Source organism: Podarcis cretensis, assembly GCF_951804945.1.
Source record: "Podarcis cretensis genome assembly, chromosome: 16".
NCBI lineage: Eukaryota > Metazoa > Chordata > Lepidosauria > Squamata > Lacertidae > Podarcis > Podarcis cretensis.
This window is the reverse complement of record NC_137186.1, coordinates 3,345,456-3,373,200: the sequence shown is the minus strand read 5'-3', so window position 1 is coordinate 3,373,200 and position 27,745 is coordinate 3,345,456. Positions and strand designations below refer to the sequence as shown.

Genomic DNA, 27,745 nt, shown 5'->3' with positions numbered 1-27,745 from the left:
GAAATCTAAATTGGAAACAGAATTGTTAGAACCTAAGACCAAGGTACTTTCAAGAATGTATAACTTGCTGTTAAAATGGAATACACAAGAAGAAATGGTTAAATCGGCTATGATAAAGTGGGCACAGGACATTGGGTATAATATCATGTTTGAGGACTGGGAAAGGTTGTGGACTATTGGGTTGAACTTCACTGCATGTAATGCTTTGAAGGAAAATGTAATGAAAATGATATATAGATGGTACATGACCCCAGTTAAACTTGCCAAAATATACCATTTGTCTGATAACAAATGCTGGAAATGTAAAGGAAATGAAGGAACATTCTTTCACCTCTGGTGGACCTGCCCTAAAGTGAAGGCCTTCTGGGAAATGATATATAATGAGTTGAAAAAGGTATTTAAGTATACCTTCACTAAGAAACCAGAGGCCTTCCTTCTGGGCATTGACGGCCAGAAGGTGCTAAAGAAGGACCGAACATTTTTTATGTATGCAACAACGGCAGCAAGGATACTCATCGCCAAGAGTTGGAAAACTCAAGATCTACCCACACTGGAAGAATGGCAGATGCAGCTGATGGACTATATGCAACTGGCCGAGATGACTGGCAGGATCCGAGACCTGGGAGAAGAGAGGGTTGAAGAAGACTGGAAGAAATTCAAGATTTATTTACAAAAATATTGTAATTTGGTTGAATCTTAAGAAGGATGCTAGATCATAAATAATTGCCCACCACTGAATTAGATCTGATTTTGACGATAAGTGAGATTAAGGAAAATATAATTTTTTTGGAGAATTGCTAAATTTTATTTTAATGAGCGGTGATAAGATTGTAAACAAGTGGGTTATTTGCTTGGAAAATTTTTTTTTGTAACGATGTAAGTGGGAGCAGGAGATGCGAGGGAGTCCAAAGAAGCGACGAAATTATGTTATGATATAAGTAATGTTGTTTAATATTTACGCATTTTTATTCAAAAAACTTTAATAAATATACATTAAAAAAACGAGAAAATTTGTTAAAGTTGTAATGTGATGCGATATGTATTTTTCTTGGTGAAAATTAATAAAAAACATTATTTGAAAAAAAGAAAAAGAAATGACCCCCAACCTCCGCCCCCCCCAAAAGAGCCTCGTTTTAAAGGCCTCCATTTAGATAGGCATGGCATTCCTGCCCCCTTTCGCCCCCTTAGCAGTCTCCTCAACGACCCCCCACCCCATATAATATTTCTCCCCAAATCTAATATTTTAAAATAATTCTCTCTTTTGGAGGGGCCCCCAAAGCGACTCTGAAATGACCCCCAACTAGTTAGTGGAGTATTGGGAATATATAAGTGATAATGAAATAATGTTAGTGGCATTTAAAGAAGCTCTGTAAAAACCTAAGAAATACTGGAAGAAAGGAAAACAGGTGTGGAAGGGTATGTTAAAAAAAGGCAATAGCAAATTTAGGAAATGTGTAATTAAAAAGTTTAATTTGGATGATTGTCAGAGAGGCTGAAGGAAGTCCAAAAACGAGAAAATTTGATAAAGTGCGAGACTGGTTACATTATGCTCAGATTAAAGAAGTCTTTAAAAATGATAAAAAGGTAGGGTTCCAGGTGGAGAAATCTAAATCGGAAACAGAATTGTTAGAACCTAAGACCAAGGTACTTTCAAGAATGTATAACTTGCTGTTAAAATGGAATACACAAGATGAAATGGTTAAATCGGCTATGATAAAGTGGGCACAGGACATTGGGTATAACATTATGTTTGAGGACTGGGAAAGGTTGTGGACCACTGGGTTGAACTTCACTGCATGTAATGCTTTGAAGGAAAATGTAATGAAAATGATATATAGATGGTACATGACCCCAGTTAAACTTGCCAAAATATACCATTTGTCTGATAATAAATGTTGGAAATGTAAAGAACATGAAGGAACATTCTTTCACCTCTGGTGGACTTGCCCTAAAGTGAAGGCTTTCTGGGAAATGATATATAATGAGTTGAAGAAGGTATTTAAGTATACCTTCACTAAGAAACCAGAGGCCTTTCTTCTGGGTATTGTCGGCCAGAAGGTGCTAAAGAAGGACCGAACATTTTTTATGTATGCAACAACGGCAGCAAGGATACTTATCGCTAAGAATTGGAAAACGCAAGATCTACCCACACTGGAAGAGTGGCAGATGCAGCTGATGGACTATATGCAACTGGCCGAGATGACTGGTAGAATTCGAGACCTGGGAGAAGAGAGGGTTGAAGAAGACTGGAAGAAATTTAAGATTTATCTACAAAAGTATTGTAATTTGGTTGAATCTTAAGAAGGATGCTAGATCGTAAATAACTGCCCACCACTGAATTAGATCTGATTTTGACGATAAGTGAGATTAAGGAAAATATAAATTTTTGGGAGAATTGCTAAATTCTATTTAAATGAGCGGAGATAAGATTGTAAACAAGTGGGTAATTTGCTTGGAAATTTTTTTTTTGTAACGATGTAAGTGGGAGCAGGAGATGCGAGGGAGTCCAAAGAAGCGACGAAATTATGTTATGATATAAGTAATGTTGTTTAATATTTACGCATTTGTATTCAAAAAACTTGAATAAATATTATTTTTTAAAAAAAACGAGAAAATTTGTTAAAGTTGTAATGTGATGCGATATGTATTTTTCTTGGTGAAAATTAATAAAAAACATTATTTGAAAAAAAGAAAAAGAAATGACCCCCAACCTCCGCCCCCCCCAAAAAAGAGCCTCGTTTTAAAGGCCTCCATTTAGATAGGCATGGCATTCCTGCCCCCTTTCGCCCCCTTAGCAGTCTCCTCAACGACCCCCCACCCCCTATATTTCTCCCCAAAATCTAATATTTTAAAATAATTCTCTCTTTCGGAGGGGCCCCCAAAGCGACTCTGAAATGACCCCCAACTAGCTATATTTCTCCCCAAAATCTAATATTTTAAAATAATTCTCTCTTTTGGAGGGGCCCCCAAAGCGACTCTGAAATGACCCCCAACTAGCTAGTGGAGTATTGGGAATATATAAGCGATAATGAAATAATGTTAGTGGCATTTAAAGAAGCTCTGTAAAAACCTAAGAAACACTGTAAGAAAGGAAAACAGGTGTGGAAGGGTATGTTAAAAAAAGGCAATAGCAAATTTAGGAAATGCGTAATTAAAAAGTTTAATTTGGATGATTGTCAGAGAGGCTGAAGGAAGTCCAAAAACGAGAAAATTTGTTGTAATGTGATGCGATATGTATTTTTCTTGATGAAAATTAATAAAAAACATTATTTGAAAAAAAGAAAAAGAAGTGACCCCCAACCTCCGCCCCCCCCAAAAGAGCCTCGTTTTAAAGGCCTCCATTTAGATAGGCATGGCATTCCTGCCCCCTTTCGCCCCCTTAGCAGTCTCCCTGAAGCGACCCCCCACCCCCTATATTTCTCCCCAAATCTAATATTTTAAAATAATTCTCTCTTTCGGAGGGGCCCCCAAAGCGACTCTGAAATGACCCCCAACCTCCGTCCCCCCAAAAAAAAGAGCCTCGTTTTAAAGGCCTCCATTTAGATAGGCATCACCCCCTTTCGCCCCCTTAGCAACGACCCCCCCCACCCCCTCTATTTCTCCCCAAAATCTAATATTTTAAAATATTTCTCCCCAAAGACCCGCCACCCACCTCCCTCTCTCACCCCCCCCCATACATTTCACCCCCCTCCTTCCTTCCTTCCTCACCAGGGGGGCCGAGAGGCGAAGCCCCCTACATAGGAGCGGGACCCCCAGGGAGGCCCCTGTCAGGATCAGGCCCCTCGCCGCCGCCGCCGCCGCCAGCATCGCCTTTCCCCTCACGCGCCTCGCCGCGCGCAGGCCCCGCAGAAGCCTCGGCCTCGCCTAGCTCCGCCCGCCGGGGTGGGTCGACCGCGGGGCGGGCAGCGCGGGAGGGAGGAGCCGGCGGGGGTGGGGGAAGACTCACACCGGGCACGCTTCCTTCCCCCAGGATTTATTTACTCCTTTTTCTCTCTCTCTCTCTTTCCTATCGTGACACGGTAGCAAAAACCCACCTCCCTCGCCGCCCCCCCCAAAAAATAAAAGCGTGTCAAGAGTGCCACTGAGCATACACAGAGTGCAAAAATTTCCAAGGCTGAGTAATCGATTAATATTCACTAGTTATTTTATGATATTTTATTAAGTTTTATCAAAGAAAAAGGTTACATGAAGAAAAACACAAAGTATATAAACGTACAAAAAACATCAGAATATAATAAAACAGTTAACACATAAGAAAAGAAAAAAAGAAAAAGTTAAAACACTCTCTTTAATTTCTTACCATTCATAAGCCTATTTTCTTGACTTCCTCGCGGCCCCCTTTCTTGTATTCCAATTTGAAATTAATTAGCAAATTCCTTCTTATTAATTTTATCCTTAATTGTCTTTCTTCTCATATTGTTTGTTCCTAATTTTCATCTATTATCTATCCCTTCTTTCATATTTATATTTTACCTTTTTTACTAGAACCCATTCATTTCATTTCAATGTCATCAACATTCAAAATTTTTACAATGTTTTTGTAAATAGATTTTAAATTTATTCCAATCTTCTTCCAACAACTCTTCTCCCTGATCTCGTATTCTGCCCGTCATTTCTGCCATTTCCATCACTAGTTATTTTAAAGGCAATATAAAGTTAAGGACTGTATAAGAAGTGGATAAAACGGTGGATTATCAGAGGTGCTGATGGAAGTCTAAAAAGGTTGTATAAGTGATACGTTTTGTGGTACATTTTATAACTGATATGTTAAAATCAATAAAAATCATTATACAAAAAAAAGTTCACTAGCTATTATCCCCCAAAAGTTTTTGATTTGAGTTTCTGCTGAAATGAGGCTGAATTTTAATGTTGTATTTTAATCTTAAGTTGTATTTTAATCAGTTGTTTTTATACCTGGTTTTAGCTGCCCTGACTTGGCTGGGGAGGGCGAGGTATTGTAGCACCCTGCTTGTGGTTAACGCTTAGCTGGAATGAAATATTCAACGCAGCAATAGAGAAATTAAAATAGTAATTTATTTGTCAGACAAATAAATATGAGGCACAGTGGTATATGGTTACCAAGCTCTGGCCTGGCCTCCTGCCATTCTGGCCAGCACTTATATTTCTTTAATCCAGCCCCCTTGCTCCTCCTGTGGCTGCCTCTGTCCAATCAGCCTGGTTGAAATTCCTATTGGCTGTTTGCTAGAACCAATCACAAAAGATACACCCATTTCCTCATGCCCTTTTATGGGAAACAAAAAGCTATATATTCTTCTATCTATAAATGACAAATAAGTAGTAATATATCTTACATGTGTCTCAACAAGGAATCTTAATTACCAGCTCACCTCTTGCCCTCCTTGCCCTATTGCCTTCCAAAACAGATGATTAATCTTGAATTTTTATCTTAAGCATATGTCAAGGATTGAGTTCACATCAACATTGAGAGATCTCCTTCATTTGAAGGTTTCTAAACAAAAGGCCTGACAACCATATATCAGGAGCGCTCGATTGGCGTCTTCTGTCTGGCAAGGGGGGCTGGTGGCTGACTTAATTTCAGGATAGTTACAACTCTTACAACTATATGAAATAAGAATCTAGCATTTCTTAAATCCTTTGCATAATTATATTTAAACTAATATATTTAATACATAAACAACCTTTTAAAAGGAAAAGAAATCTTAAAAGGATCTTAGTTTAAGAAAGAAACAGCTTTAGAAAAGACTTCCCAAAAATGTTCTCTTTCTGCCAGCTAGATGCTTTTTCACTGCTCTTGACCTTCTTAACCTTAGGAAGAAGATATGGCTCATTTTACTATTTATCAACCCTTAATTTGTAGGGTCAGTGTAACCTTGGCTGTCAGCCTGTAATTCCCTTTTTACGACTTTGAGAATTGTTTTCTGCTATAAATCAGGGGGGCCCCTTGTCTAGGAGTAAAACATCTTGCCAAGGTTTTTAGGCAGCTGGTCTTCTGCCTGGCATGAAACAGAACATTTTAAAGCTCATTCTTAAAATACAAGCCCTGATTAAACATATAAACTTTAATAAAAATGCAAGCTTATGATTAGATGCCTCAGTATAAATAAAATTTATTAATATTATTCTTCTTCGTATTTCTATTGCCACCATGATCATCATTAAATTTATTTACTGACGCCCTAAACGCCGGTGCGGTTGGGCTGCGTGGTGCGGTGCCCGCAGGATGGGCAAAGGGGGCAGCAACTGGGGCCCAGCACAGAAGCCTGGTGAGTAATGGGGCGGTTGATCTGCCCTCCCTTGGTTTGAATAGGCTGGACCAGTGGCTCTGGGCTGTGGGCCGGCTCCAAATACTGGGAAACAAGATCCTAGTCCTCATGATTGAAGCCGAAAGCTTTGCTATTGGGCTCTGGGCTCCAGGCAGGCTACCAAGTGAGAAGACCACAAGATTCTAGTCCTTAGGATAGCAGCTCTTGCTTGAAACGGGGAGTGGGTGGGGGGGGGTAGGATGTTGGGGGGGGGCGCTGTTTGATGCATCCCAAAGTCTGGACTGCATCCGTCCACGTTGGTGGAGCAGGAAGTCACAAAAGTCACAAATTAGCAGGGTGCTCTCTCTTTTTTTTATAATACTTTTGATTGATTTTAACATATAAATTATATATATTTTTTTTAAAAAAATAATATCTATTCAAAGTTTAAGAATTACAAAGAGAAAAGAAGAAAAAATACAAAAGACAAAAAATATAACAACATCAAAAAAGAAAATACACTCACTTAGAAAAAAACCCAAAAGGAAACAGTTTAAACCTTTACAAAACTTTCCTCCTTAACTTATTTCCTTGACCTCCTCGCACCTCCCATTTTTGTATTCTAGTTCAAATCGTTATTTCTGCAAATCCTTCCAACCTTATTTTCATTTAAACAATTTAATTATTTTTTTTTAAAAAAAAACACTTTTACTTTATACAATCTTAACTCTCATTCAGACCTATGTATCAATATTTATTCTTAAGACATTTCTCTAAGGTTGAAAACGATTCCCTTCCACAAATTTCCCGGTTCTCATAAAAAAACAAACAATAAAAAGCAAAAAAGCAAATTATATTGTATATCCTTTGAGTTTCCCATTTCCAACCCACCCATGCCCCCTTCCCGGTGTCAGTCCCCACCATAAGTCCATCAACTCAAAAAAAACCATTTGCCCGGAGATCTTACGTCCGAGTCCGATTTTAACATATAAATTATAATACGTACCACAAAACTTTATCACTTATATAATCTTTTTGGACTTCCATCAGCACCTCTGATGATCCACCGTTTTAATCACTTCTTATGCATTTCTTAACTTTATTTTACCTTTAAATTTCTTAACTAATCACCCTCCCCCTTATCCATTTTTGCAATACTTCCAATAATACTCCTCACAAATCTTCTTGCAAACCTACAAACATCGTCTGATCTTCACAAATACTTTTCAAATAATCCGTAAATTTACTCCAGTCTTCTGTGAATCTCTGGTCCCGCCGATTTCGAATCCTTCCTGTTAGTTTGTCCAGTTCTGCACAGTCCATTAATTTCATCCTCCAAATTAGCAGGGTGCTCTCAATGGCCTCTGAGCATGCACCGAGTGTGTTTCTCCTTTCCTTTCTGCAAGTACAGCAGAAAGGTGATTTTAAAATTTATTTTAAAAGTCGTAAGGACAAAGGGCCTGACAACAAGCACGCTGTGCCTTTCTCTCACCAGCAACCCCCACAGAACTGAGTCTCTTCAAAAAGGAAGGGCAACGTGTCTCTGAGTGTGCGCAGAGTGCGCCCCTGAAGATAATTCAGTGGTTTTTTTAAAAGAAATGCATAGAAAAAAATGAAATGATTTTAGAATGTTGTATCATTTTACTGTTGTTAGCCGCTCTGAGCCCAGCTTCAGCTGGGGAGGGCAGGATATAAATAAAATATTATTATTATTATTATTATTATTATTATTATTATTATTATTGCAGAAGGTCCCAGACTTGGTCTCCAGCATCTCTTAGACCCCTGCCTGAAACCCTGGAGAGCAGCTGCCAGTCAGTGTGGGCAATACTATGGGCAGCCCCAAACCATAGATTTAAAGCACACCCATGCACATTTCAAACACATGGCTTCCCCCAAGGAATGCTGGGAACGGTAGTTTGCCAAGGATTCTGTGAGGGAGGGAAACTACAGCTCCCATGATCCTCCTGGGGAAGCCGTGTGCCAGATATGTGTGTGTTGGATGTGCTTTAAATGCATCCCATTTGGTGCGGACCCAGAGCCAGGTGTGCTTATGAGGGAGAGGATGCTGTGGTACCCAGAAGTGGGAGGAGCTTCGCCTGGGTGTGGCCAGGAGGGGGCGTGGCCTCTCACAATGATGCTTGTGACACAGCCCAGTTGCCATGGGGCAGAAGCTCACGCAGGTCACAATAGGGGTCCCTCGGGTACTTAAGGCGGGGGCCCTGCCACCTAGGACCCACTTTGCCCGGGGCCGGGAGGCACTGCCCAGCAAAACGCGGCCAAACCGGGCACCCACAAACACCCTTTCTTGGACCAAGAAGGGGGGGATACGGAACTGCCTTTATCCGCTATCATTCTCCAGCCCCTCTTTCTGCGCCATCAGCAAGCGCCGCCTTAGATATTGGCGGAAAATGACGCCCAGTGGCAACAGGTAAGAGGGGGGCTACCTTGGGCGCATGAGTGCCACCTTGGAGGACGTGCCACCCATATATTGCTACGCACATATAACGCGCATGGACAAGGATCAGAGACTATGGGAGTGGCTGCATGTCCCCCATCCCAGGACTGGGAACTTTTGGATCCCCAGATTTTGTTGGGACAGCTGCCTGGAGATGAAGAAGCACCATAGTTCAGTGGTGGCACAGTTGCTTGTCATACAGAAAGCCTCAGGTTCAAGGCCCAGCATCTCCAGGCAGAGCTGTGTCAGAGACATGTTTTCAGAATGATGAGGACTAGGATCTTGCTGCATTTTTAAATCTCAGTGGTAGAGCATCTGCCTTGCAAGCAGAAGGTCCCAGGTTCAGTGTCCCCACCATTTCCAGGTCCCCACCATTTCCAGACCCCTCTCTGAAATGCTGTTAGGCTGCTGCCGGCCTATGTAGACAATATTGAGCAAGATGGACCAATGTTCTGACTCCGCTTCAATCCACTCGCTTCCTATTTCCTAGTCAGCACATTATACTGCAGATATTAATACTGCACATCTTGAAGCAAGTGGAAGCATACAAGCTGACTCCTTGTTGTCCAGACCCATAGGTTTGATTTGAGCTTTACTTTTTCTTCAAAACAGAACAAAAACATCAGAGATACATCCAGATAATTCCATGCACTTATCTTGTGCGTGTCTAGCACAGGCTGGGCATCTTAAAAATAACTTTGAACAGGACTGAGATCAAAACTCTTCTCTGTCCCCCATTCCAGTCTGAGACTGCAGGCTCCTGGAGAGCTTCCTTATCGCATCTTGATTTCACTCCGGCTGGGAACAAAAGACTACAGTCATACCTCGGGTTAGATGTGCTTCAGGTTGAGCGTTTTCAAGTTACACTCCGTGGCGACCTGGAAGTAACGGAGCACATTACTTCCGGGTTTCGCCGCTCGCTCACGGACAGATGCTAAAAATGACGTTACGCGCATGTGCGAAAGCGGCAAAACGCGAACCACACACACACAGTCGCGTCTTACGTTTTAGTAAGGATGCAGACGGGGCTCCGGAACAGATCCCGTTTACATCCAGAGGTACCACAGTAAAGGCATCTCCCTTTCAAGATGCGGATTTGCAACCCAATACTTCCCGTGTGATCTAAAGTTAAACACACTGTCAGAACTAGCAGATAACAGTAACAGTTAATTTCCAACCCATTGAGGAGCTCAGAGGAAAATCTCCTTCGGGCATTTTTCATTTCAGTGTGAATTGAGCCATTATACTTTACACATTATTATTCAGAACTAGGGGGCCTAATGTCATGTTTCCAGCCCCTTGTGTTCAAGGCACCTGCTGATTTCAGAACCTGCTTCCCGGGCTTATCCATGCCGTCTATTTTCTTGTTTCTGTTCTGCGGCACAGCTCAACCCTTACCCAACGTGAGAGCTTGAGCATCCGGCCCCGTTACTGCCCGCAGTGCTCCTGAGTTCGTGGGCGGCTGCCCAGACAGGAGAAGGAGCCTCGAAGGAGACCAGGCGGGCCTTAAAGAGGTATATAAGGTAGGCTTCTTCTGCCTCGGGCCTTTCCGGCCTTGCATATGATCAGTATTATTATTATTATTATTATTATTATTATTATTATTATTATAAATGTTATTACGGTCCAGGGACCCAAAAAATCCTTACAAAGCAATGCACAGTTCATACAGCCTACCTCCAGGTTAAACAAGCATTTTGTTCAGACTTAAAGATAGAGATCATTGGTTCTTGCAACCACCGATAAAAACTTCACCACTGCTAATGTTCTAGCATTTGCCCGGTCTTCCAATAGGAACCTGACATAGTGAGCCTCTGATTTTTCCGGGAAAGGTACCAGCAAGGGTAATATCAGTTCAGCCCTGGCTTGCTCATACTTCGCACAGTGCAGCAAAACATGCTTTATGGAATTGATGTCTTGAGCACACGAGCAAAGTCTGTCCTGGTAGGGAACTCCTCTCAACCTGCCATCCAACACTGCAGAAGGAAAGACGTTTAGTCTGCTTTGGTGAAAAGCCTTCAATAGTTTGGTACTGTCAGGTTTTTAATGTAAGATGTTGACTTAAAGACATACCCATATTGAACTCCTACTGCCAGCGGACTACAGACTGTGTGTGATTGAGATTGCAAGTCACTGTGTGCATTATCCCATAATCTTTAACGTCTTTAGGGCGCCTTCATAACCCAGGTAATACAGTTGGGGTGGTGTGACAGACCAATAGAGGTGGCTTTTCTAGCCATGGTTTTCTGCCGTTTGCTGACAAATTCCTCATTGGTCAGGTGTTGGTACAAACCCTTCCCTAGATCAAACACTGAAATCCTGAGCCAATGTTTTAGGGCAGCCCATTATGCTTTAGTTGAAATTGGGCATTCTCTAGCTTCTAACAGCAGTATGGAGTTGGGGACACAGTTGGGTACCTGCAGCAGAGATTGGAGAAATTTTGCCTGAAAGCCATCTATAACTTAGGCAGGTCCCCATTATGCCAGACATTTGCAGTGTACAGGAGTTGGGAAATGGATTTTGAAAACCCTTAAGGCTGCTGGAATGTATTTGCCGCTCTTTGTGTTATAATAGACCACCATCTGCTTGCACAGAAAGGGTCTCAGCCCCAATGAGTTTACAATCTGAAATCTGACAACAGGGCTCCCACCCCCATTATATATCTACCCCACCTTTTTTCTGCAAGGAGCTGAAGGTAGTATACACAGTTTGCCCCTACCCCCCCCCCCAACTTCAGGGAAATATCCTCTGCCTGAAGTCCTGAACAGCTGCTGCCAGTTTGTGTAGACAACACTGGGTTTGATGGACTCATGGTCTGGCTCAACACAAGGCAGATTTCTCTGGGGAGAATATTCATTCAGCCTTTACTGACACAATTTAGACAATAAAAATCACATAAAATATTTGCAATACAGACCTATTGAACACATATAAAAGACTCAGTAGCCACCATTAAGTAGTTTTAAATGAGACTTTGAAAAAATCTCAACTACGGTAAATAGTCTGAAACCATCTCAGTAGTTGGGTGTGAATATCATCCCTCAGCGGATATTGAATTACAGATGCTTTGCAAATAGATACTTTCAGCTTCAAAGGAGTCGCCAGCAGGTCTCTCCAAAGAGTGTCAATTTCACAAACTGAGTTAGTGGGGGGGGGGGGAAGGTTGTGGACTCATTGTTTTGCTAGTTTCCTTCCTTCGACTGGTTTAAATATATTGCATGGGATTGAGCTATATATTGCCCTCTGGGGTCCCTCTTCCAAACGCTACAATTTTCTAATGAAATATTGCCATAACTCAGCACTTGTGCAAACCAGCTGACATCTCCCACTTGCACAGGGATGGAGGCATTTTAGCAAATCAATCAATCAATCAATCAATCAATCAATCAGTCAGTCAGTCAGTCAGTCAATCACTGGTACTCTTCACCTGAAAGAAGGGGGATTCTGCTAAGGTGTTTTCTAACCAGTAGTTGCAAACGTTTCACCCAATAACTGCCCAGGCTGGGAATCTCACTGTTTTTGCCGGCGAGCGCCAACGTCCCGACCAGCCGGTTCAGTTGGACTTCCATTTTGCCCGCGGCAGCCAGGGCGTCACCCACTGGCACGGCCTCCTCCAGGCACGCACGGTTTTCCTCGACACGCCTCACCTTGCCCTGGACTGCAACAGCCGCGAAAGGTGAGAGCGATTCTCCGCTGCAACTGGGTGTCAGAAGTGGGTGGCTTTGTCATTGCACACCGAGTAGACCCGCTGAATGTCCCTACATTGGCCGTGCCCATTCTTCTCAAGACATCTGCTCTGAGTAGGACTAACGTTGGAAACAGCCCAGCGTTTTTCCAGCAATTTAGAGACCACCGCTCACCCCCACTCCAGCTCTCGTGGGGGGAAATATTAGAAGCAAAGCGAGGGAGGCACAAAACCAATGGAACCCAAACTCAAAGCGCTGAGGATTTATTTATGGGCAGAGATGGTGCTGGGGTGCTGTCGCCTGCACCGGACCGTGGAAACCTAAGATTTACAGGAGGAGGAAAAAAGTTGATGGGTTGGGGTTGAACTTCAGAAACAGCCCAGAGTGTTCTGAACATGCTCAGTGATAATGGGGTGCTAATTTTTGCATGTGTAATGGAAGAGCCAGAGGGAGGGAGGAAATGGAATAGAGTACTGTATTTTTTGCTCTATAAGACTCACTTTTCCCCTCCTAAAAAGTAAGGGGAAATGTGTGTGCATCTTATGGGGTGAATGCAGGCTGCACAACTATCCCAGAAGCCAGAACAGCAAGAGGGATTGCTGCTTTCACTGCACAGCGATCCCTCTTGCTTGTTCTGGCTTCTGAGATTCAGAATATTTTTTTTCTTGTTTTCCTCCTCCAAAAACTAGGTGAGTCTTGTGGTCTGGTACATCTTAAAGAGCGGAAAATACGGTATCTTCAACAAGAGCTCCTTGCGCTGCATTTTTTTGCCGCAGCTAACATAGATTTCCACCTCCCAAAATGGCCGATTTGAACCGCTAGCAAACTTGGCACTATGCTTTGGCTCTGTAAATAATTGTGGGGTGCATGCAGAGAGTGGGGTCAGACTGGGGTGCTTATGGCTGGACCTCCAATTTAAAACGGGGGCAAAAACACACACACCTTTCCCTGTATGTAGAAATCTAGCATGTCAAGGAGAAGAGTAGCCTTTTCTGTGACAGTCTGGTTTTCTAGGTTCAGGGAATTCTTTGGCTGGATTCACTCATGGGAGCTCTCACCCACATTTCAGTGGTATGGGCCACACACAAGCTGAACACCTTACCGAGGACTAGTCCCTTTGCAAGCCCTGCTTGCAAGAGAACAGCACGCTTAGTAATAATAAATGCTTAATACGGACCCTGTGGCTGTTTCTGCTCCTAGCCTGACTGCAACGCTGGAATACGTGGAAGAAAACACAGAGGCGGACCAGGTGCTTGTTAACTTCCACAAGTCTCGACGGGACAGGGGTAAGAAAAGAAAAAGATCCCCCTTGCTAACAGAATCTGGGTTTTGATTCCTGGACTATTCCACATGCCAGAAATCTGGAAATGATATAGAAAAGGGCAAGGGGGGGGGGAAATCCCAATTCCAAATTTGGGCTTTTATTAGGCCAGAAAAACCATCCTGAAAAAGCATAAGAAAGGGCCAGAACATTTTGGTCGAGCATCATCCAATTTGGTCACCAGGTAGGTCCAGGAGAGAACCTTGCCTGAAACCATAGAGATGCTGCCGGTCAGTGCAGACAGACTTAGCTGGACTAATGGTCTGGCTCGCTCTAAGGCAGCTTCCTATGTTCCGATTCAAAGCCACGTTTTTTTCACAACCATGGGGACTGGAACCTTTACTTTATTCCAAGGGGGTCCCAGGTTCAATGCCCAACGGCATCTCCAGGTAGGGCTGGAATCTACCTGTCTTTAGAGTGTGAGGTGGAAGGCAGAGTGAAAACCAGTTTGCTACTGGACCACTTATGTTCATTCACAAAGCCCTCTAACAGCTTGGTGTCCAAACACTCCCTGATCCTTTATGCTCTGCCACGATCCTCTGGCAGGGCGCTTTCAGAGGTTGCTCACGCACCTCTTGAAGTTCAGTCAGCTCTGTGGCCCTGCGGAACTCCTTGCCACTAGAAGTTGGGCAGGAATAATCCCTGCCTTGCTTTTGATGTCTGTTAATCTGACAGGCCTCTGCCATGCAGTTTTATTTTTACCAGCCAGCACCAATTGCTGTTTCTACTGCTCTTAAGGGAAGCGTGTATATACAGTGGTACCTCGGGTTAAGTACTTAATTCATTCCAGAAACTGTTCTTAACCTGAAGCACCACTTTAGCTAATGGGGCCTCCTGCTGCTGCCAGAGCACGATTTCTGTTCTCATCCTGAAGCAAAGTTCTTAGCCCAAGGTACTATTTCTGGGTTAGCGGAGTCTGTAACCTGAAGCGTATGTAACCCGAGGTACCACTGTACACTGCATTTTTATGAAAGTGTAGCTTGACAAACATGCGGATAAATGGGATAAATCAGAGGAAAGATGGGGAAAGATCATCTCGCCCTTGGTTTCCTAATCCTCTTCTTTTTCTCCCCTCGCTCGAAGGAGACTTGCTACGAGCCTTTGGCTTCTTGGGTTTCACACTCCTGCGGCCGGATCACCCTTCCCTTCCTCCCTGGGAGGACGTCATCTTCATGGCTTACCCCATGGAACGAGAACTTTGCCAAGCGGAGGAGGATGAGAAGTGGAGGACCCGGAAACAAGACCCATTTGGGAGGCAGGGTGGGGCTGTTCTTGGCGGACAGGCTCCCTGAATGAGCAGATCATCAATTCCCCCAGGGGGTGACATTAAACTGGCACCACAGCTCACAGCATCCTATTGGTTTGTTTGTTTAAAGGTAAAGCGACCCCTGACTGTTAGGTCCAGTTGTGGCCAACTCTGGGGTTGCGGCGCTTATCTCGCTTTACTGGCCGAGGGAGCCGGTGTACAGCTTCCGGGTCATGTTGCCAGCAGGACTAAGCCGCTTCTGGCAGACCAGAGCAGCGCACGGAAATGCCGTTTACCTTCCTGCAGGGCCCCCAACCAGCGACTAGTTCCTAAGTCAGCTGATGGCAAGCACGGTTTGGGTCTCCCTTTTCCCCCTCCCCATCTCGTAAATCCCTGTTATGTTAAGACAGAACAGGTGTCCTTTGTTCCTCTGGTCATGGTACCACATCTGTATGAGGAGGGTCAGTTGAGGTCCAGCGCCGAGGGCCTTCTGGTGGTTCCCTCACTGCGAGAAGCGAGGTTACAGGGAACCAGGCAGAGGGCCTTCTCGGTGGTGGCGCCAGCCCTGTGGAATGCCCTCCCACCAGATGTCAAAGAGAACAACAACTACCAGACTTTTAGAAGACATCTGAAAGCAGCCCTGCTTAGGGAAGCTTTTAATGTTTAATAGGTTATTGTCTTTTAATATTCTGTTGGAAGCCGCCCAGAGTGGCTGGGGAAACCCAGCCAGATGGGCGGGATATAAATAATAAATTATTATTATTATTATTATTATTATTATTATTATTATTATTATTATTATTATTATTGTTACTATCCTCTATCCATTTTTCTAAACCTCTTTTAAAGCCCTCCATACGCCCTGCTCGTGAGGCAATCCTATGGTTTACCTATGCGCCGTGCTCAGCACTGGTTTCTTCCTGACAAGAACTCGAGAACAATCCAAAAACGAGCCTTTATTTAAAGAGGAAAACAAGAATCAATGTAATAATGCATGTAACGCACACCGAGTTCAAACACCGCATATTGTTTGTGGGGGGAAGAGGTGGACACAGCGCCAAAGGCGCTTCCAACTTTTATGTGCGATGCCCAGTCTTGTCTGTCCCCCCCGGACGCAGACGTGAGAACTCCCACCATGTCCAAAACTAGGATGCTTTTTAAAAATAATAATGGACAAACCACCAATAATGGGAGCAGGAGGAAATGTGGCCTCTTTTGGACAACACAATCTTCTTGCTTCTGAGAAAAGGCCAGCCCTCTTTTAAAACCAAAAGAATGGGGCTCAACCTAAGGTTTTTAAGACTTGTGTCACCGTAGGGCTAGATGTTGAGGGCACCCCTTCTCTCACCACCCCTGGGCCAAAACAACCCTCTAGATCAGGCATATGGCACCTCTGTGCCTCTAGAGGTTGCCGGACTACAATTCCCATCATCCACGCCAGTGGCCATGGATGATGGGTGTTGTAGTCCGGGAACATCCGGATGCACAAAGGTCCCCCTGCCCTGCTCTAAGCTGGACTCAGCCTCCCTTCCCTGGCCCCTTCCAAGCTTCCCATTGCCACTGCCATTTACAACCACCCTTGTGAGAGGACGGCTGTCGTTCAGCCTGTCATCTTAACGATGGTTTGCCTCCTTTGAGCTTGGCCTAATCGATGGTCTTGCAGCCCATCAACACATGCAACAAAAGTCACCCGATGCAATCCTGCCGGGCTGTACTATTTAAGGATATGGCTGGGGGATAGGAGAGCCCTTGGCGGACAATCCCCTCCATTTCAAATGCAACAACAACGCTAGGAGAGAACTCCACTGCCCTCTCCGCAATATGATAAGGAGGCATTGAATTTGGACTGGGTGTGGTGGGAGCATTCGCACCGTTCCCCCCGGGCAAGCCGAAAAATGGTACGGCCCTGGAAACACGTGACCCACAGAGACCGGATGAACGAAGGTCGCTGCAGTTGGTTCCCTACCCACCCTGTGACAGAGGGAAGAGGAGCAGTAAGCAAAGCCAACAGAACTTAGAATAAGGTTTGCAACATTCCTCTGCCGAGGCCAGCTGACCTGCAGGAAAAAAGACGATGACTCTAGTAGCTGTGCTCGTCTCCCAGCTGCTAGTACCGGTCGAGGATCAAGAGGACAGAGTCTGAACCCACAGCTGGGCATCTGTGCGTCGGCAAGATCCTCAACGGAATGCTTGACCCTTCACCGCAACGGTGCTAACAAAACTCTGCAAATAAACAACAGCAGCACATGCGGATCCTTCTCGGAAATCCCTTTGGGAAAGCTGTGACCACGCAGAACAGAACACAGCTCTGGGCCTGCCAAAGTCTTACAGTTTTGCAAGCTTTGAGAAGGAGCAAAAGTCTTTTTTTAAAAAAATAAGGCACTTCGCGGCTACAGCCAACAGGCGTCCCCTTCCCCTCGGACGTGGCGACACGCCGAAAGCGTCAACTTCCCCCAGCTGGTCAAGAAGTCGGGATGTTCCCGAGTCACTGAGCAAAGCTGGAGGAACAAGCTATTTCCTGTGCTGCTCAATTCCAGGCAGAAAATCTGGAAGCAAAAGTGGGGACAAGAGGAGGAGAGATCAAATTCCACGTGATTTCCAAACAGCTGCCACCCGTTCCTTCTAATACCCAAATCGGCTGCCTTCGTGCCAAGCCTTTTCCCAGCACAGCAGCTGCCCATTTCTCCCCGAATGGTTTCTCCACGTTTGGGAGACTCGCCAGGTACGTAGAAATGTTAAGTGTGCAAATTTAAAGCCCCTCAAAAGTGAGCAGGTGAGAACTTGAGAAGAGCCTGAAGGATCAGGCCAATTGACTTGGCACCGAGGTTCTTGCTCACTCACGATCCCTCCTCTCCCAGGAAGGGCCCCCCAGAGACTCAGCACCCCAGGAACTCACCGGCTTCACAGCGGGGCTCCCCACCTGCGCAGCTCAAGGGGTCAAGGAGCCACTGTCCAATGGAAGGAGCTCACCAGTCTCTGAGACGGAGGCAACTTCTGCAGAGTTGAGAAGAAGTGAGTGTTAGGACGAGGTTTGCTGGGGGGTTTCGCTCTACCGTTAACAGCGACAGTGTGCCACAAGGAGTGTAGATGTGCTCAGAAAGCCCCTTCAAGCAAGTGCGTTAAACCCCACAGGAAGCAGGATGAAACCCAGGATTTGAGCCTGACAACCACCGACTTGGAGACCCGTGCTGATACGTCTTATTGTGCCCGGTGCTACCAGAGGGTGGGAGATCTTTCAGCAAAGTGGCCCCCGTGGGTATGAGTGGGTGCTGCTGCAATGGGCAACAAAGAGGGCAGGCAACCACACTTGTCATTTTTAGCTGATTGCATATAAAATGGGCGGCTTTTCCAAGATGCTGAGGACAAGGCAATAGCTCAGCAAATCACGAAAGAAAGCTACAGCCTGCGGAACGGTCCCTTTCACGGAGTACGGTAGATCCAGGAAAAACCTGAAGGTGTTAGGATCGTCCTACTCGCGTGTAGGACCCTGGCAGAGACACATGCCCGACTGGCATGTTCTCTCCCTCCTGGTCTTCGTTCGGGAGCTTCAAAAGCTTTCTTCAGCCCGAACATCACAGCAACCGATTCCAACAGACACCGGCACACTTAGGGATCCGCAGAGTTTGCACAGTTGCATAACAGACGTCAGCAACTAAGCATTTTGGCTAATCTACTTTATTTACATATAACACACTTGGGGTATTCTGCCTTAGCTCCTTCCTCTTTCTCATCGGACAGCAAAGAGAAGAACAAAGGACAATAGTCCCACTTCATGGAACACAGTAATACCAAAACATCCCGTCTCCGTCACTTCCCACACTCTGGAATGAAAACACACACTGTCGTGTGATATAAAACAATCCCATGACTGCGAACACGGAGCAAGAATCCTAACAGGAGGTCGTGTGTCAACTTCCAGTCTCGATGGCTCCCATTAGCCTTCAGGGGTCAATCAACTTAAATGAAAGTCGATTAATTTACGCATAAAAAGTAGCGACTTTCACCAAAAAACCTAAGGTCCCAGTCCTTGTGGTTCTGAATAAAAGGGCTGACACTTAAAGTCTGGTGGGGGTCCCATGGTCTCCTACCTAGGGATCTTTTCCCTCCACCCCCAGAGCTCTCCAGAACACAACCTCCATCCCAAAGCAGAGGTGATCAAAGCAACCGAAGCTGGCGGCCCGTGTGTGGCAGGCAGTGTGCCCAGTGGCACCCGGCTCAAGCGCAGTGCTACCCCTTCAACACCTCCAGGAGTGCCGCTTCAAGCGGAGAGGACCGTACCTTCCCTCCCGCTGCCTTCAGAAACGGGGCTGGAGGGGGTGCAGGAGGTGCCACTAGACTCGTCGTCGAGAGAGGGGGACCCTTTGCAGTAGAAGGCCGAGGAATCGCAAGTGTCCTCGGACGAGGAGAGGTAGTAGAAGTAGCCCCGGGGAGAGTAGGTGCTGCTGTCCGCCTGGCTGACTGACAGGTCCTCCACGCCGGGGGAGCCTTCGCTCGAGAGCCAGGGGGACGAGGCCCCCTCTCCGGGTTGGCCAAGACCGCTGGGGGTGGACGCCTGTTCCGCTTTGGCCGCCCACAGCTCAATGTCCGGCAGAGGGGTCAACTCCATCGCTGCCTCTGCCTGAGCGGGCATTTCTGGAGGTGGGTTCGAATCGGAGCGCCCACTGCCGCCCCCTGTTTCACAGGGGCGAGGTGTGGAGGGGAAACCCTCCGAGGGGGTAACAAAGGGGAGGGAGAGCTGCAGGGACTCCAGCGAGAGGGGGAGACCTTCCAGGGTGGATGCCAAGCAGTGGGGGGGCTCCGTCTCGTCCCGAGGGCGTTCAACAGGCTCATCTGATGCAAGTCAAAAGGACTGAGTTCATTTCACACACAAAAAAGACACACACTGCCTGGTTGCAGAAAACCTCAATGCGGTTTACAAAAAAAGGATTACTGGTATGAAACAATAATTTAAGAATTCCAAAAAGCTTTTTTAAAAAACAGATTAAAACTCGCATCAACTTCCCAGTATGCTTATTATTTTTAATATTCATAAAATAAGTATTAAAATATTGGAGGGGGGCTATTGGTTTTATTTTTATTATCTATTTTATGGTTTTATTCTGTGAACTCCCCCTGGTATAGGGTGATACATAAATAATAATACTAATAAATAATAACTTGCGTACTGCCCTACACCCGTAGCTCTCAGGGCGGTTCACAACATAAAAACACAATATAAAAAACCCACAAAATACATAGTAAAAGCAAGAGCTTGTCTAAACGCATGTGTTTTTAAGCAGGTGTCAAAAAAGAGCACAGCGAAGGAGCTTCGTTTCTCAATCGGCAGGGAGTTTCAAAGTGCAGCTGCTGCCACGCTAAAATGTTGAGTTCTTACAAGGGCGGAATGGGTGGTAGATGGCACTTGTAGAAGTGCCGATTCTGCCGGGGCACCCATGGGGTAAGGCTATCTCGTGGGTAAACTGGTCCCGAGTGGTTAAGAGCTTTATTCACTAGTAGTAACTCCTTGAACCTGGCACCGATAAACACGCACCAGAAGCAGCCGTCCTTTGCAAAGGGCTGCTAGGACTCAAAGCTGGAGACAGGACACTTTCTAAGGGAATCAGCCAAAGCCTGTCTCTTGCTTTAATTCCCTCTGTAATAAAAAAAACCCCCAAACCTACTCCAGTTACACTGTGTCAAGAGTTATTCAAGGTGCAGGGTAGAGAAGGGGTTGCATTCAATGCAACACTAATAAAATTGTTCCAGAACTTTCTTCCTCGCTCCTGAACGGTCCTGAGTTCCCCCCAAACTGCTGGAGCAGATTTGGGGGCAACAAGAGACACACGTTTTGGGGGAGAGATGGGAAGGGGAGTCACACTGACCCCCTGCGTTAGCGCAACTACTGAGCTGAATACTGAGCAAAATATAAATGACTCTCCCCATAGTGCAGATTTGATAGGAAAACTACCGTCCAAAGATGTTCATACTAAATGCTTCCATGACCAAAAAAAATATGGTGGTGCAATTTATTTATATACAGTGGTACCCCTGGCCTCTTAAGTGAGATGGGCGCACAACCCTAGAGTCGGACACGACTGGCCCGTACGGGCAGGGGTACCTTTACCTTTACTTTACCTCGGGTTACATACACTTCAGGTTACAGACACCGCTAACCCAGAAGTAGTGATTCAGGTTAAGAACTTTGCTTCAGGATGAGAACAGAAATCGTGCTCCGGTGGCACGACAGCAGCTGGAGGCCCCATTAGCTAAAGTGGTGCTTCAGGTTAAGAACAGTTTCAGGTTCAGAATGGACCTCTGGAACGAATTAAGTACTTAACCCAAGGTACCACTGTATAATGGAAGTGTGGCTTAACGGTTAGGCCAGGGCTCAAATCCCCACTAGGGATAGAAAGCTGGCTGGGTGTCACTGTCTCTCGGACAAACCTACTTTGTTGTGGGGATAAAAAGGATAGAGGAAGAACGTTGAATGTCATTTTGAGAAACTTGGATATAAATGTCAGTAGCGAATACACCGGTTGCCGATTTGCTACCAGGCCAGGTTCAAGGTGCTGTGCTCTTTTCCGCAACTGCTGAAAACTGTTTTGTCTGGAAACAGAAGAGGCTCGAGTGCAAAATTAGGGATTGGCAGAGCTGTGAAAAGCCCCTCGTATTTATGGGACTGCCTCTGCTGGTCTGCCCGACAGAGGACCTTAAGGTCCATGAATAACCATAGTTTAGAGGTCCCAGGCCCTAAGGAAGTCAGACTATCCTCCACCAGGGCCAGGGCCTTCTCAGTGATGGCTCCAACCTGGTGGAATGCTCTGTCCCAGGAGACCAGGGCCCTGCAGGATTTAACCTCCTTCCGTCGGGCCTTAAGACAGAGCTATTCCACCTGGCCTTTAATTTGAATTCAGCCTGATCTTTTATTCCCCTTCCTTCCCTCCTCCCCCCCTTTTATGAAGATCACCCGCCCTGAGCTAGCCCTGGGGATTATCTAATGCTTATTTCCCCTAAATTGATTTCTGAATTTTATTTACAGATAGGTAGCCGTGTTGGTCTGCCATAGTCAAAACAAAATAAAGAATTCCTTCCAGTAGCACCTTAAAGACCAACTGAATTTTATTGTTATTCATGTTTTTATACTGTATTTTATGCTGCTTTTACAATTAAGTGTTTTAAATTTGTTGTTAGCCGCCATGAGCCTGGTTTTTGAACCGGGAAGGGCAGGGTATAAATAAAAATTTATTATTATTATTACTTGGAGAGCCTCTACGGGGCTCACAGACCAAGTGCCCAGAAGCCAGCTTTAGACAGCTTCCGGTGCCCTCGTGTTCCTGTTTTTGGAAGTGACCAGGGCACACCGGTGCACAAACCCACGTGGTGGGACAGAGGAGCTTACCGGAAAGGCTGAGGCAAGACAAAGTGAGGGGCATCTCGTCAGGGGTCTTCTGCGTGTCTGAGAGAAGGCTCTCCAGGGACACCCCCGTCGCGTCTCCCTAGGGGCCGAAACAAGGGCTGTCAAGGCACATGCAGAATGAGAAAACGTTTGGCCCTGTCTCTCTTTTCCCCCTGGAAATATGGCTTACAGAGTTTGGTGCTTCTTCCAGATTCATAAAGCCATATGGAATTGTAGAGTTGGAAGGGACCCAGCCGGCCATCTAGGCCAACACCCTGCAATGCCAAAACATCTCATAAAAACAGCCTGCTGGATGAGGCCCATGAGTCTGGCATCCTGTTCTCACAGTGGCCAATGAGACGCCTCTTTGCGAGCAGAACCAGAGCGCAAGAACCGGTATTCAGAAGTGTTTCTGAATCTGAACATGGAGGCAGAGCACGGCCATCGTGGATGGTCGCAGCCAAGACTTTGGGGTGCAGCATAAGTGGAAGTCACAAACTATACCCACAAAGGAGGAATGGATTTGTAAACTAAATGAATATTTAATTTTGGCAAAATTAACTGCTCTAATAAGAAATCAGTTGAATCAAAAATTTAAAAAAGGAGTGGAAATGTTTTGATGAATACTGTATATGGCAAAATATTGCTAAAAAAAAAAGATACACTAATGTGCCTAGATTAAAATGTGAAGTACTGGATGGAAGAAAAATTAGTAAGGAAAGATAGTAAGACTATATAGATGATCTGAGAAGACTGTAGAATGCAAAGATTATTGTAAATTGTATAATGTGGAGGAAATCGAGTGGGGGCGGAGGGAAGTGGGAGGAAGGAGAAAAAAATAATATGATGGATTGAGGAAATGTAAATGTATGGGGGGATGAGGAGGAAATGGTGTTGGCTTTGGTACATCTGTATTGTAATGCAATATGTGAAAACCAATAAATAAATTTTAGAAAAAAAGAGAGAAAAGACTTTGGGATGCATCAAACGCCCCCCTCCCCCAACATCCTGCCCCCAACCCACTCCCCATTTCAAGCAAGAGTTTCAGCTGCCATCCTAAGGACTAGAATCTTGTGGTCTTCTCACTTGGTAGCCTGCCTGGAGTCCAGAGCCCAACAGCACAGCTTTCGGCTGCAATCATGAGGACTAGGGTCTTGTTTCCTTGCATTTGGAGCCGGCCCACAGCCCAGAGCCACTGGCCCAACTTATTCAAAGCAAGGGAGGGCAGATCAACAGACCCCATTACTCACCAGGCTTCTGTGCTGCGAACCTTTGTCCAACGGATCGGGCCCATCGCCAGCCCCGCCGTCTCCATCCTGCGGGCACTGCACCGCGTAGCCCAACCGCACCAGCTCTGCACCGACGTCGATGTCCTGAAATCGGAAGGGGAAAGAGGGGCTTGTGGTTGGTGTGAAGGACCCAGTTCCCCACCCCTGAACAAACTCGATCCTTCTTGCCCGTTAAATAGGGTGCTAGCAAACCTGGGCTGTGTATCCATATTGGGCCGAGATATTTAGTTGTTGTAAGATCTTAACAAGGATGCAGGTGGCGCCGTGGGATAAACCACTGAGCCTAGGACTTGTCGATCAGAAGGTTGGCGGTTCAAATCCCCACGATGGGGTGAGCTCCCGTTGTTCGGTCCTAGCTCCTGCCAACCTAGCGGTTCGAAAGCACGTCAAAGTGCAAGTAGATAAATAGGTACCGCTCCGGCGGGAAGGTAAACGGCGTTTCTGTGCGCTGCTCTGGTTCGCCAGAAGCGGCTTAGTCATGCTGGCCACATGACCCGGAAGCTGTATGCTGGAACCCTCGGCCAGTAAAGCGAGATGAGCGCCCAGAGTCGGCCATGACTGGACCTAATGGTCAGGGGTCCCTTTGCTAATCAGAAAGTCAACAGTTTGAATCCCAGCGACAGGGCGAGCTCCCGTTGCTCGCTCCCAACTCCTGCCAACCTAGCAGTTCGAAAGCACATCAAAGTGCAAGTAGATAAATAGCTCTGGTGGGAAGGGAAACGACGTTTCTGTGCACTGCTCTGGTTCTCCAGAAGTGGCTTAGTCATGCTGGCCACATGACCCGGAAACTGTACACCGGCTCCCTTGGCCAATAAAGCGAGATGAGATTACTTGAGTGGCAAACTAAGGATGAAGAGGTTAAAGTTGTAATGATTCAGTGGGCCAAAGACTTTGGTTATAATATTCAATTTGATGATTGGATAAGATTGTGGAAAGAAGGAATGAAATTTACTGCATGTACTACAATAAAAGAAAATGTTATGAAAATGTTATATAGATGGTATGTTACACCAGTAAAACTTGGAAAGATGTTTAAAGTGAGTAATAAATGTTGGAAATGTCAGGAGAAAGAAGGAACATTCTATCACATGTGGTGGGAATGTAAAAAAAAAATGAAAGGTTTCTGGGAAATGATTTATAATGAATTGAAAAAAAATGTTGAAATATACCTTTGTTAAAAAACCAGAAACTTTTCTGTTAGGAATACTAAGAAATGACATAAAAAAGAAGGATGAGAAGTTGTTTTTATATGCAGTAACAGCGGCAAGAATTTTGGTGGCACAAAAATGGAAACAGGAAGAAATCCCGACGAAAGAAGAATGGAGAATGAAGTTGATGGAATACGCAGAATTAGACAAGCTAACGGGGGGAATTCGGAACCGGCGAGACCAGAGATGTACCGAGGACTGGAATAAATTTACAGAGTATATTAAGAATATATGTGAAGGTCAATTAACGTTTGTAGGTTTTCAAGAAGCTCTGTGATAATAATGGAAAGAAATATTGTTTTATGATAATTGTTAAGATTAATTTGGTTAAAAAAAACAACAACAATATAGATGCAAGAAATGTGAATAACTGTGAAAACATGAAAATTTCCAGATAGACTCAAGGAAGTCTGAAAGTGGAAAGATTAGAATTGGATGTATAATTCAAATGGAATGTTTTTCTTTTATTGTCAAATTTGAAAATATTATAAATAAAATAAATAAATAAATAAATAAAGCGAGATGAGCGCGCAACCCCAGAGTCGGTCACGACTGGACCTAATGGTCAGGGGTCCCTTTACCTGTACCTTTTTAAGATCTTAACGCTCAAATCACGGAACGGCGCCACACAAACCGTGCCCTACCTGCCCGCTGGTGGTATTGTACAATCTGACGTGAGGCCAGGTGCTGCTCCCAGCAGGCAGGTAGCTGGAGATCTTTGCCAGCACTGGCTTCCACTTGGCGCAGTGTGTGAGGCGGTCAAACTCGTCCAACGCAGCTTCAGACCAAGACTCTCCTGTTCAAGACACGGAAGCAAAAAGATATCAAGGTCAAGCAGCCCGATCCTAAACGCGTCTCCCCTGGAAGGGGGATCCCTGCCAGATTAAAACTGTGAGCCCCCAAACCAAGCAGTGCGTGGAGGGTGGCAACACGAGAGCAGGGCATTATTGGTGGTGGGACCCTCGTGCCCTAGGAATGCTCTCCTCGGGGAAATGTGCCTGGCACCGTCCTTGCCAGACTGCGGCCTTTGGCAATCAAGTTTCCTTCTCCAACGCTGCTCAACTTTTAGTGTTTTATAGATTTAAGAAAGTGTATAGCCAGAGGCCTTTACAACAAACGGCAGAGGGCAAGAGCAAGGCTTTCTTCTGAAATCACACAGCATAGCCTATGAAATTTTACAGCATTAAAAATTTGCAGCATAAAGTTTTAAAATGAGAAAGCATCAACAGAACGGAAGAAAGCAGCAACGGAGCTGGAATGGAGCTTCTTAGCTGCCAGAGCAAATTTGACTACCAGGCATGTAATTTGTAGATCTTTATTGGCTAAAAGCTCAACTGTCACTTCCTAGGGGAGGCGACACCTTTTAGGAGGGTGGACTGGACTTGTCTATATCAACAGCATGTTGCTGGTGAAACTCGAAAAATTAGAATATTGTGGAAAAGTTCATTTATTTCAGTAATTCAGCTTAAAAGCTGAAGGCTGCTATTGAAGCATCCTGGTCTTCCATAACACCTCAGCACTGCCACAGGCTGATAGCATCTATGCCATGCCGCACTGAGGCAGTAATTGATGCAAAAGGGGCCCAAACCAAGTACTGAGTACATATGCATGCTTCTACTTCTCAGAGGTCCAATACTGTTCTATTTGCAATCCTTGTTCTGCTGATTTCATTTAATATTCTAATTTTCTAAGATTGGGGTTTTCATCAGCTGTATGCCATAATCATCACAATTATAACAATTAAAGGCTTGACATATCTCGCTTTGCATGTCATGAGTCTATCTCATATTAGTTTCACCTTTTAAGTTGCATCACTGAAATAAATGAACTTTTCCACGATATTCTAATTTTTTGAGTTTCACCTGTATATCCTGGTTCCATGGCCTGCTTTGCAGGGCGACTTGGTTAAGAACATAAGAGCATCTGAGCTGGATCAGGCCCACCAAATCCAGCACCCTATTCTTACAGCAGCCAAACAGATGCCTCTTCTGGGAATCCCGCAAACAGGACCCAAGCGTGGCAGCAACGCTCCCCACTTGCGATTCCCAGCATCTGGTTTTCAGAAGCGATTCACCTCTGAGAGTGGAGGGAGAACATTGCGGCTAGCAGGCTTTGGTGGCCTTTAATAATAATAATGATGATAATAATAATAGTAATAATAAATTTTATTTATACCCCGCCCTCCCCAGCAGATGGCGCTGTGGGTTAAAGCCTCAGCGCCTAGGGCTTGCCGATCGAAAGGTCGGCGGTTCGAATCCCTGCGGCGGGGTGCGCTCCCGCTGCTCGGTCCCAGCGCCTGCCAACCTAGCAGTTCGAAAGCACCTCCGGGTGCAAGTAGATAAATAGGGACCGCTTACCAGCGGGAAGGTAAACGGCGTTTCCGTGTGCGGCTCTGGCTCGCCAGAGCAGCGATGTCACGCTGGCCACGTGACCCGGAAGTGTCTCCGGACAGCGCTGGCCCCTGGCCTCTTAAGTGAGATGGGCGCACAACCCCAGAGTCTGTCAAGACTGGCCTGTACGGGCAGGGGTACCTTTACCTTTACCTTTACTCCCCAGCCAGAGCTGGGCTCAGGGCGGCTAACACCAGTAAAAGCACAGTAAAAACATAATGGGAGGGGACCAATTTAAAATACAGATTAAAATACAATTTAAAATGCAGCCTCATTTTAAAAGTAGCCGATAGATCAAGACCATAAGGGGAGGGCAACATAAGGGTCAGACTGAGTCTAAACCGAAGGCCAGGTGGAACAGCTCTGTCTTGCAGGCCCTGTGGAAAGACGTCAAGTCCCTCAGGGCCCTGGTCTCTTGTGACAGAGCGTCCCACCAAATCGGGGCCAGTACTGAAAAGGCCCTGGGCCCTAGTTGAGACCAATCTAACCACCTTGCGACTTGGGACCTCCAAAATGTTGTCATTTGTGGACCTTAAGGTCCTCCGTGG

At 45.5% G+C, this 27,745-nt stretch overlaps 3 protein-coding genes across 6 annotated transcripts in view; 1 reads left to right on the top strand and 2 right to left on the bottom strand.

Annotated features, from left to right (window-relative positions):
- MRPL9 (mitochondrial ribosomal protein L9) overlaps positions 1-27,745 on the bottom strand; it is a 97,652-nt gene that overhangs the window by 12,492 nt on the left and 57,415 nt on the right. Inside the window, exon 2 of one of the 2 annotated variants that reach the window (XM_079958466.1) lies at positions 3,709-3,811. In XM_079958466.1, the coding sequence (XP_079814592.1) occupies positions 3,709-3,807 (99 nt within the window). In that variant the 5' untranslated portion in view covers positions 3,808-3,811. Of the gene's footprint in view, positions 1-3,708; positions 3,874-27,745 lie in introns of those variants that run through there. The other variant, XM_079958465.1, reaches the window with a different exon arrangement.
- On the top strand, positions 8,387-15,038 carry OAZ3 (ornithine decarboxylase antizyme 3; the record flags this gene model as incomplete). The annotated part of the gene is given in 6 exon segments (XM_079957380.1): positions 8,387-8,655; positions 10,069-10,129; positions 10,131-10,205; positions 12,183-12,358; positions 13,569-13,654; positions 14,773-15,038. Coding segments are annotated over 6 exon segments (876 nt in total). The 3' UTR covers positions 14,982-15,038.
- Positions 15,869-27,745, bottom strand: part of TDRKH (tudor and KH domain containing) — a 28,516-nt gene continuing 16,639 nt past the window's right edge. Inside the window, exons 10-14 of one of the 3 annotated variants that reach the window (XM_079958023.1) lie at positions 25,452-25,603; positions 23,561-23,683; positions 22,314-22,410; positions 17,832-17,929; positions 15,869-17,481 (exon numbers count right to left, since the gene is read on the bottom strand). In XM_079958023.1, the coding sequence (XP_079814149.1) occupies positions 17,865-17,929; positions 22,314-22,410; positions 23,561-23,683; positions 25,452-25,603 (437 nt within the window). In that variant the 3' untranslated portion in view covers positions 15,869-17,481; positions 17,832-17,864. The other 2 variants (XM_079958022.1, XM_079958021.1) reach the window with 2 other exon arrangements.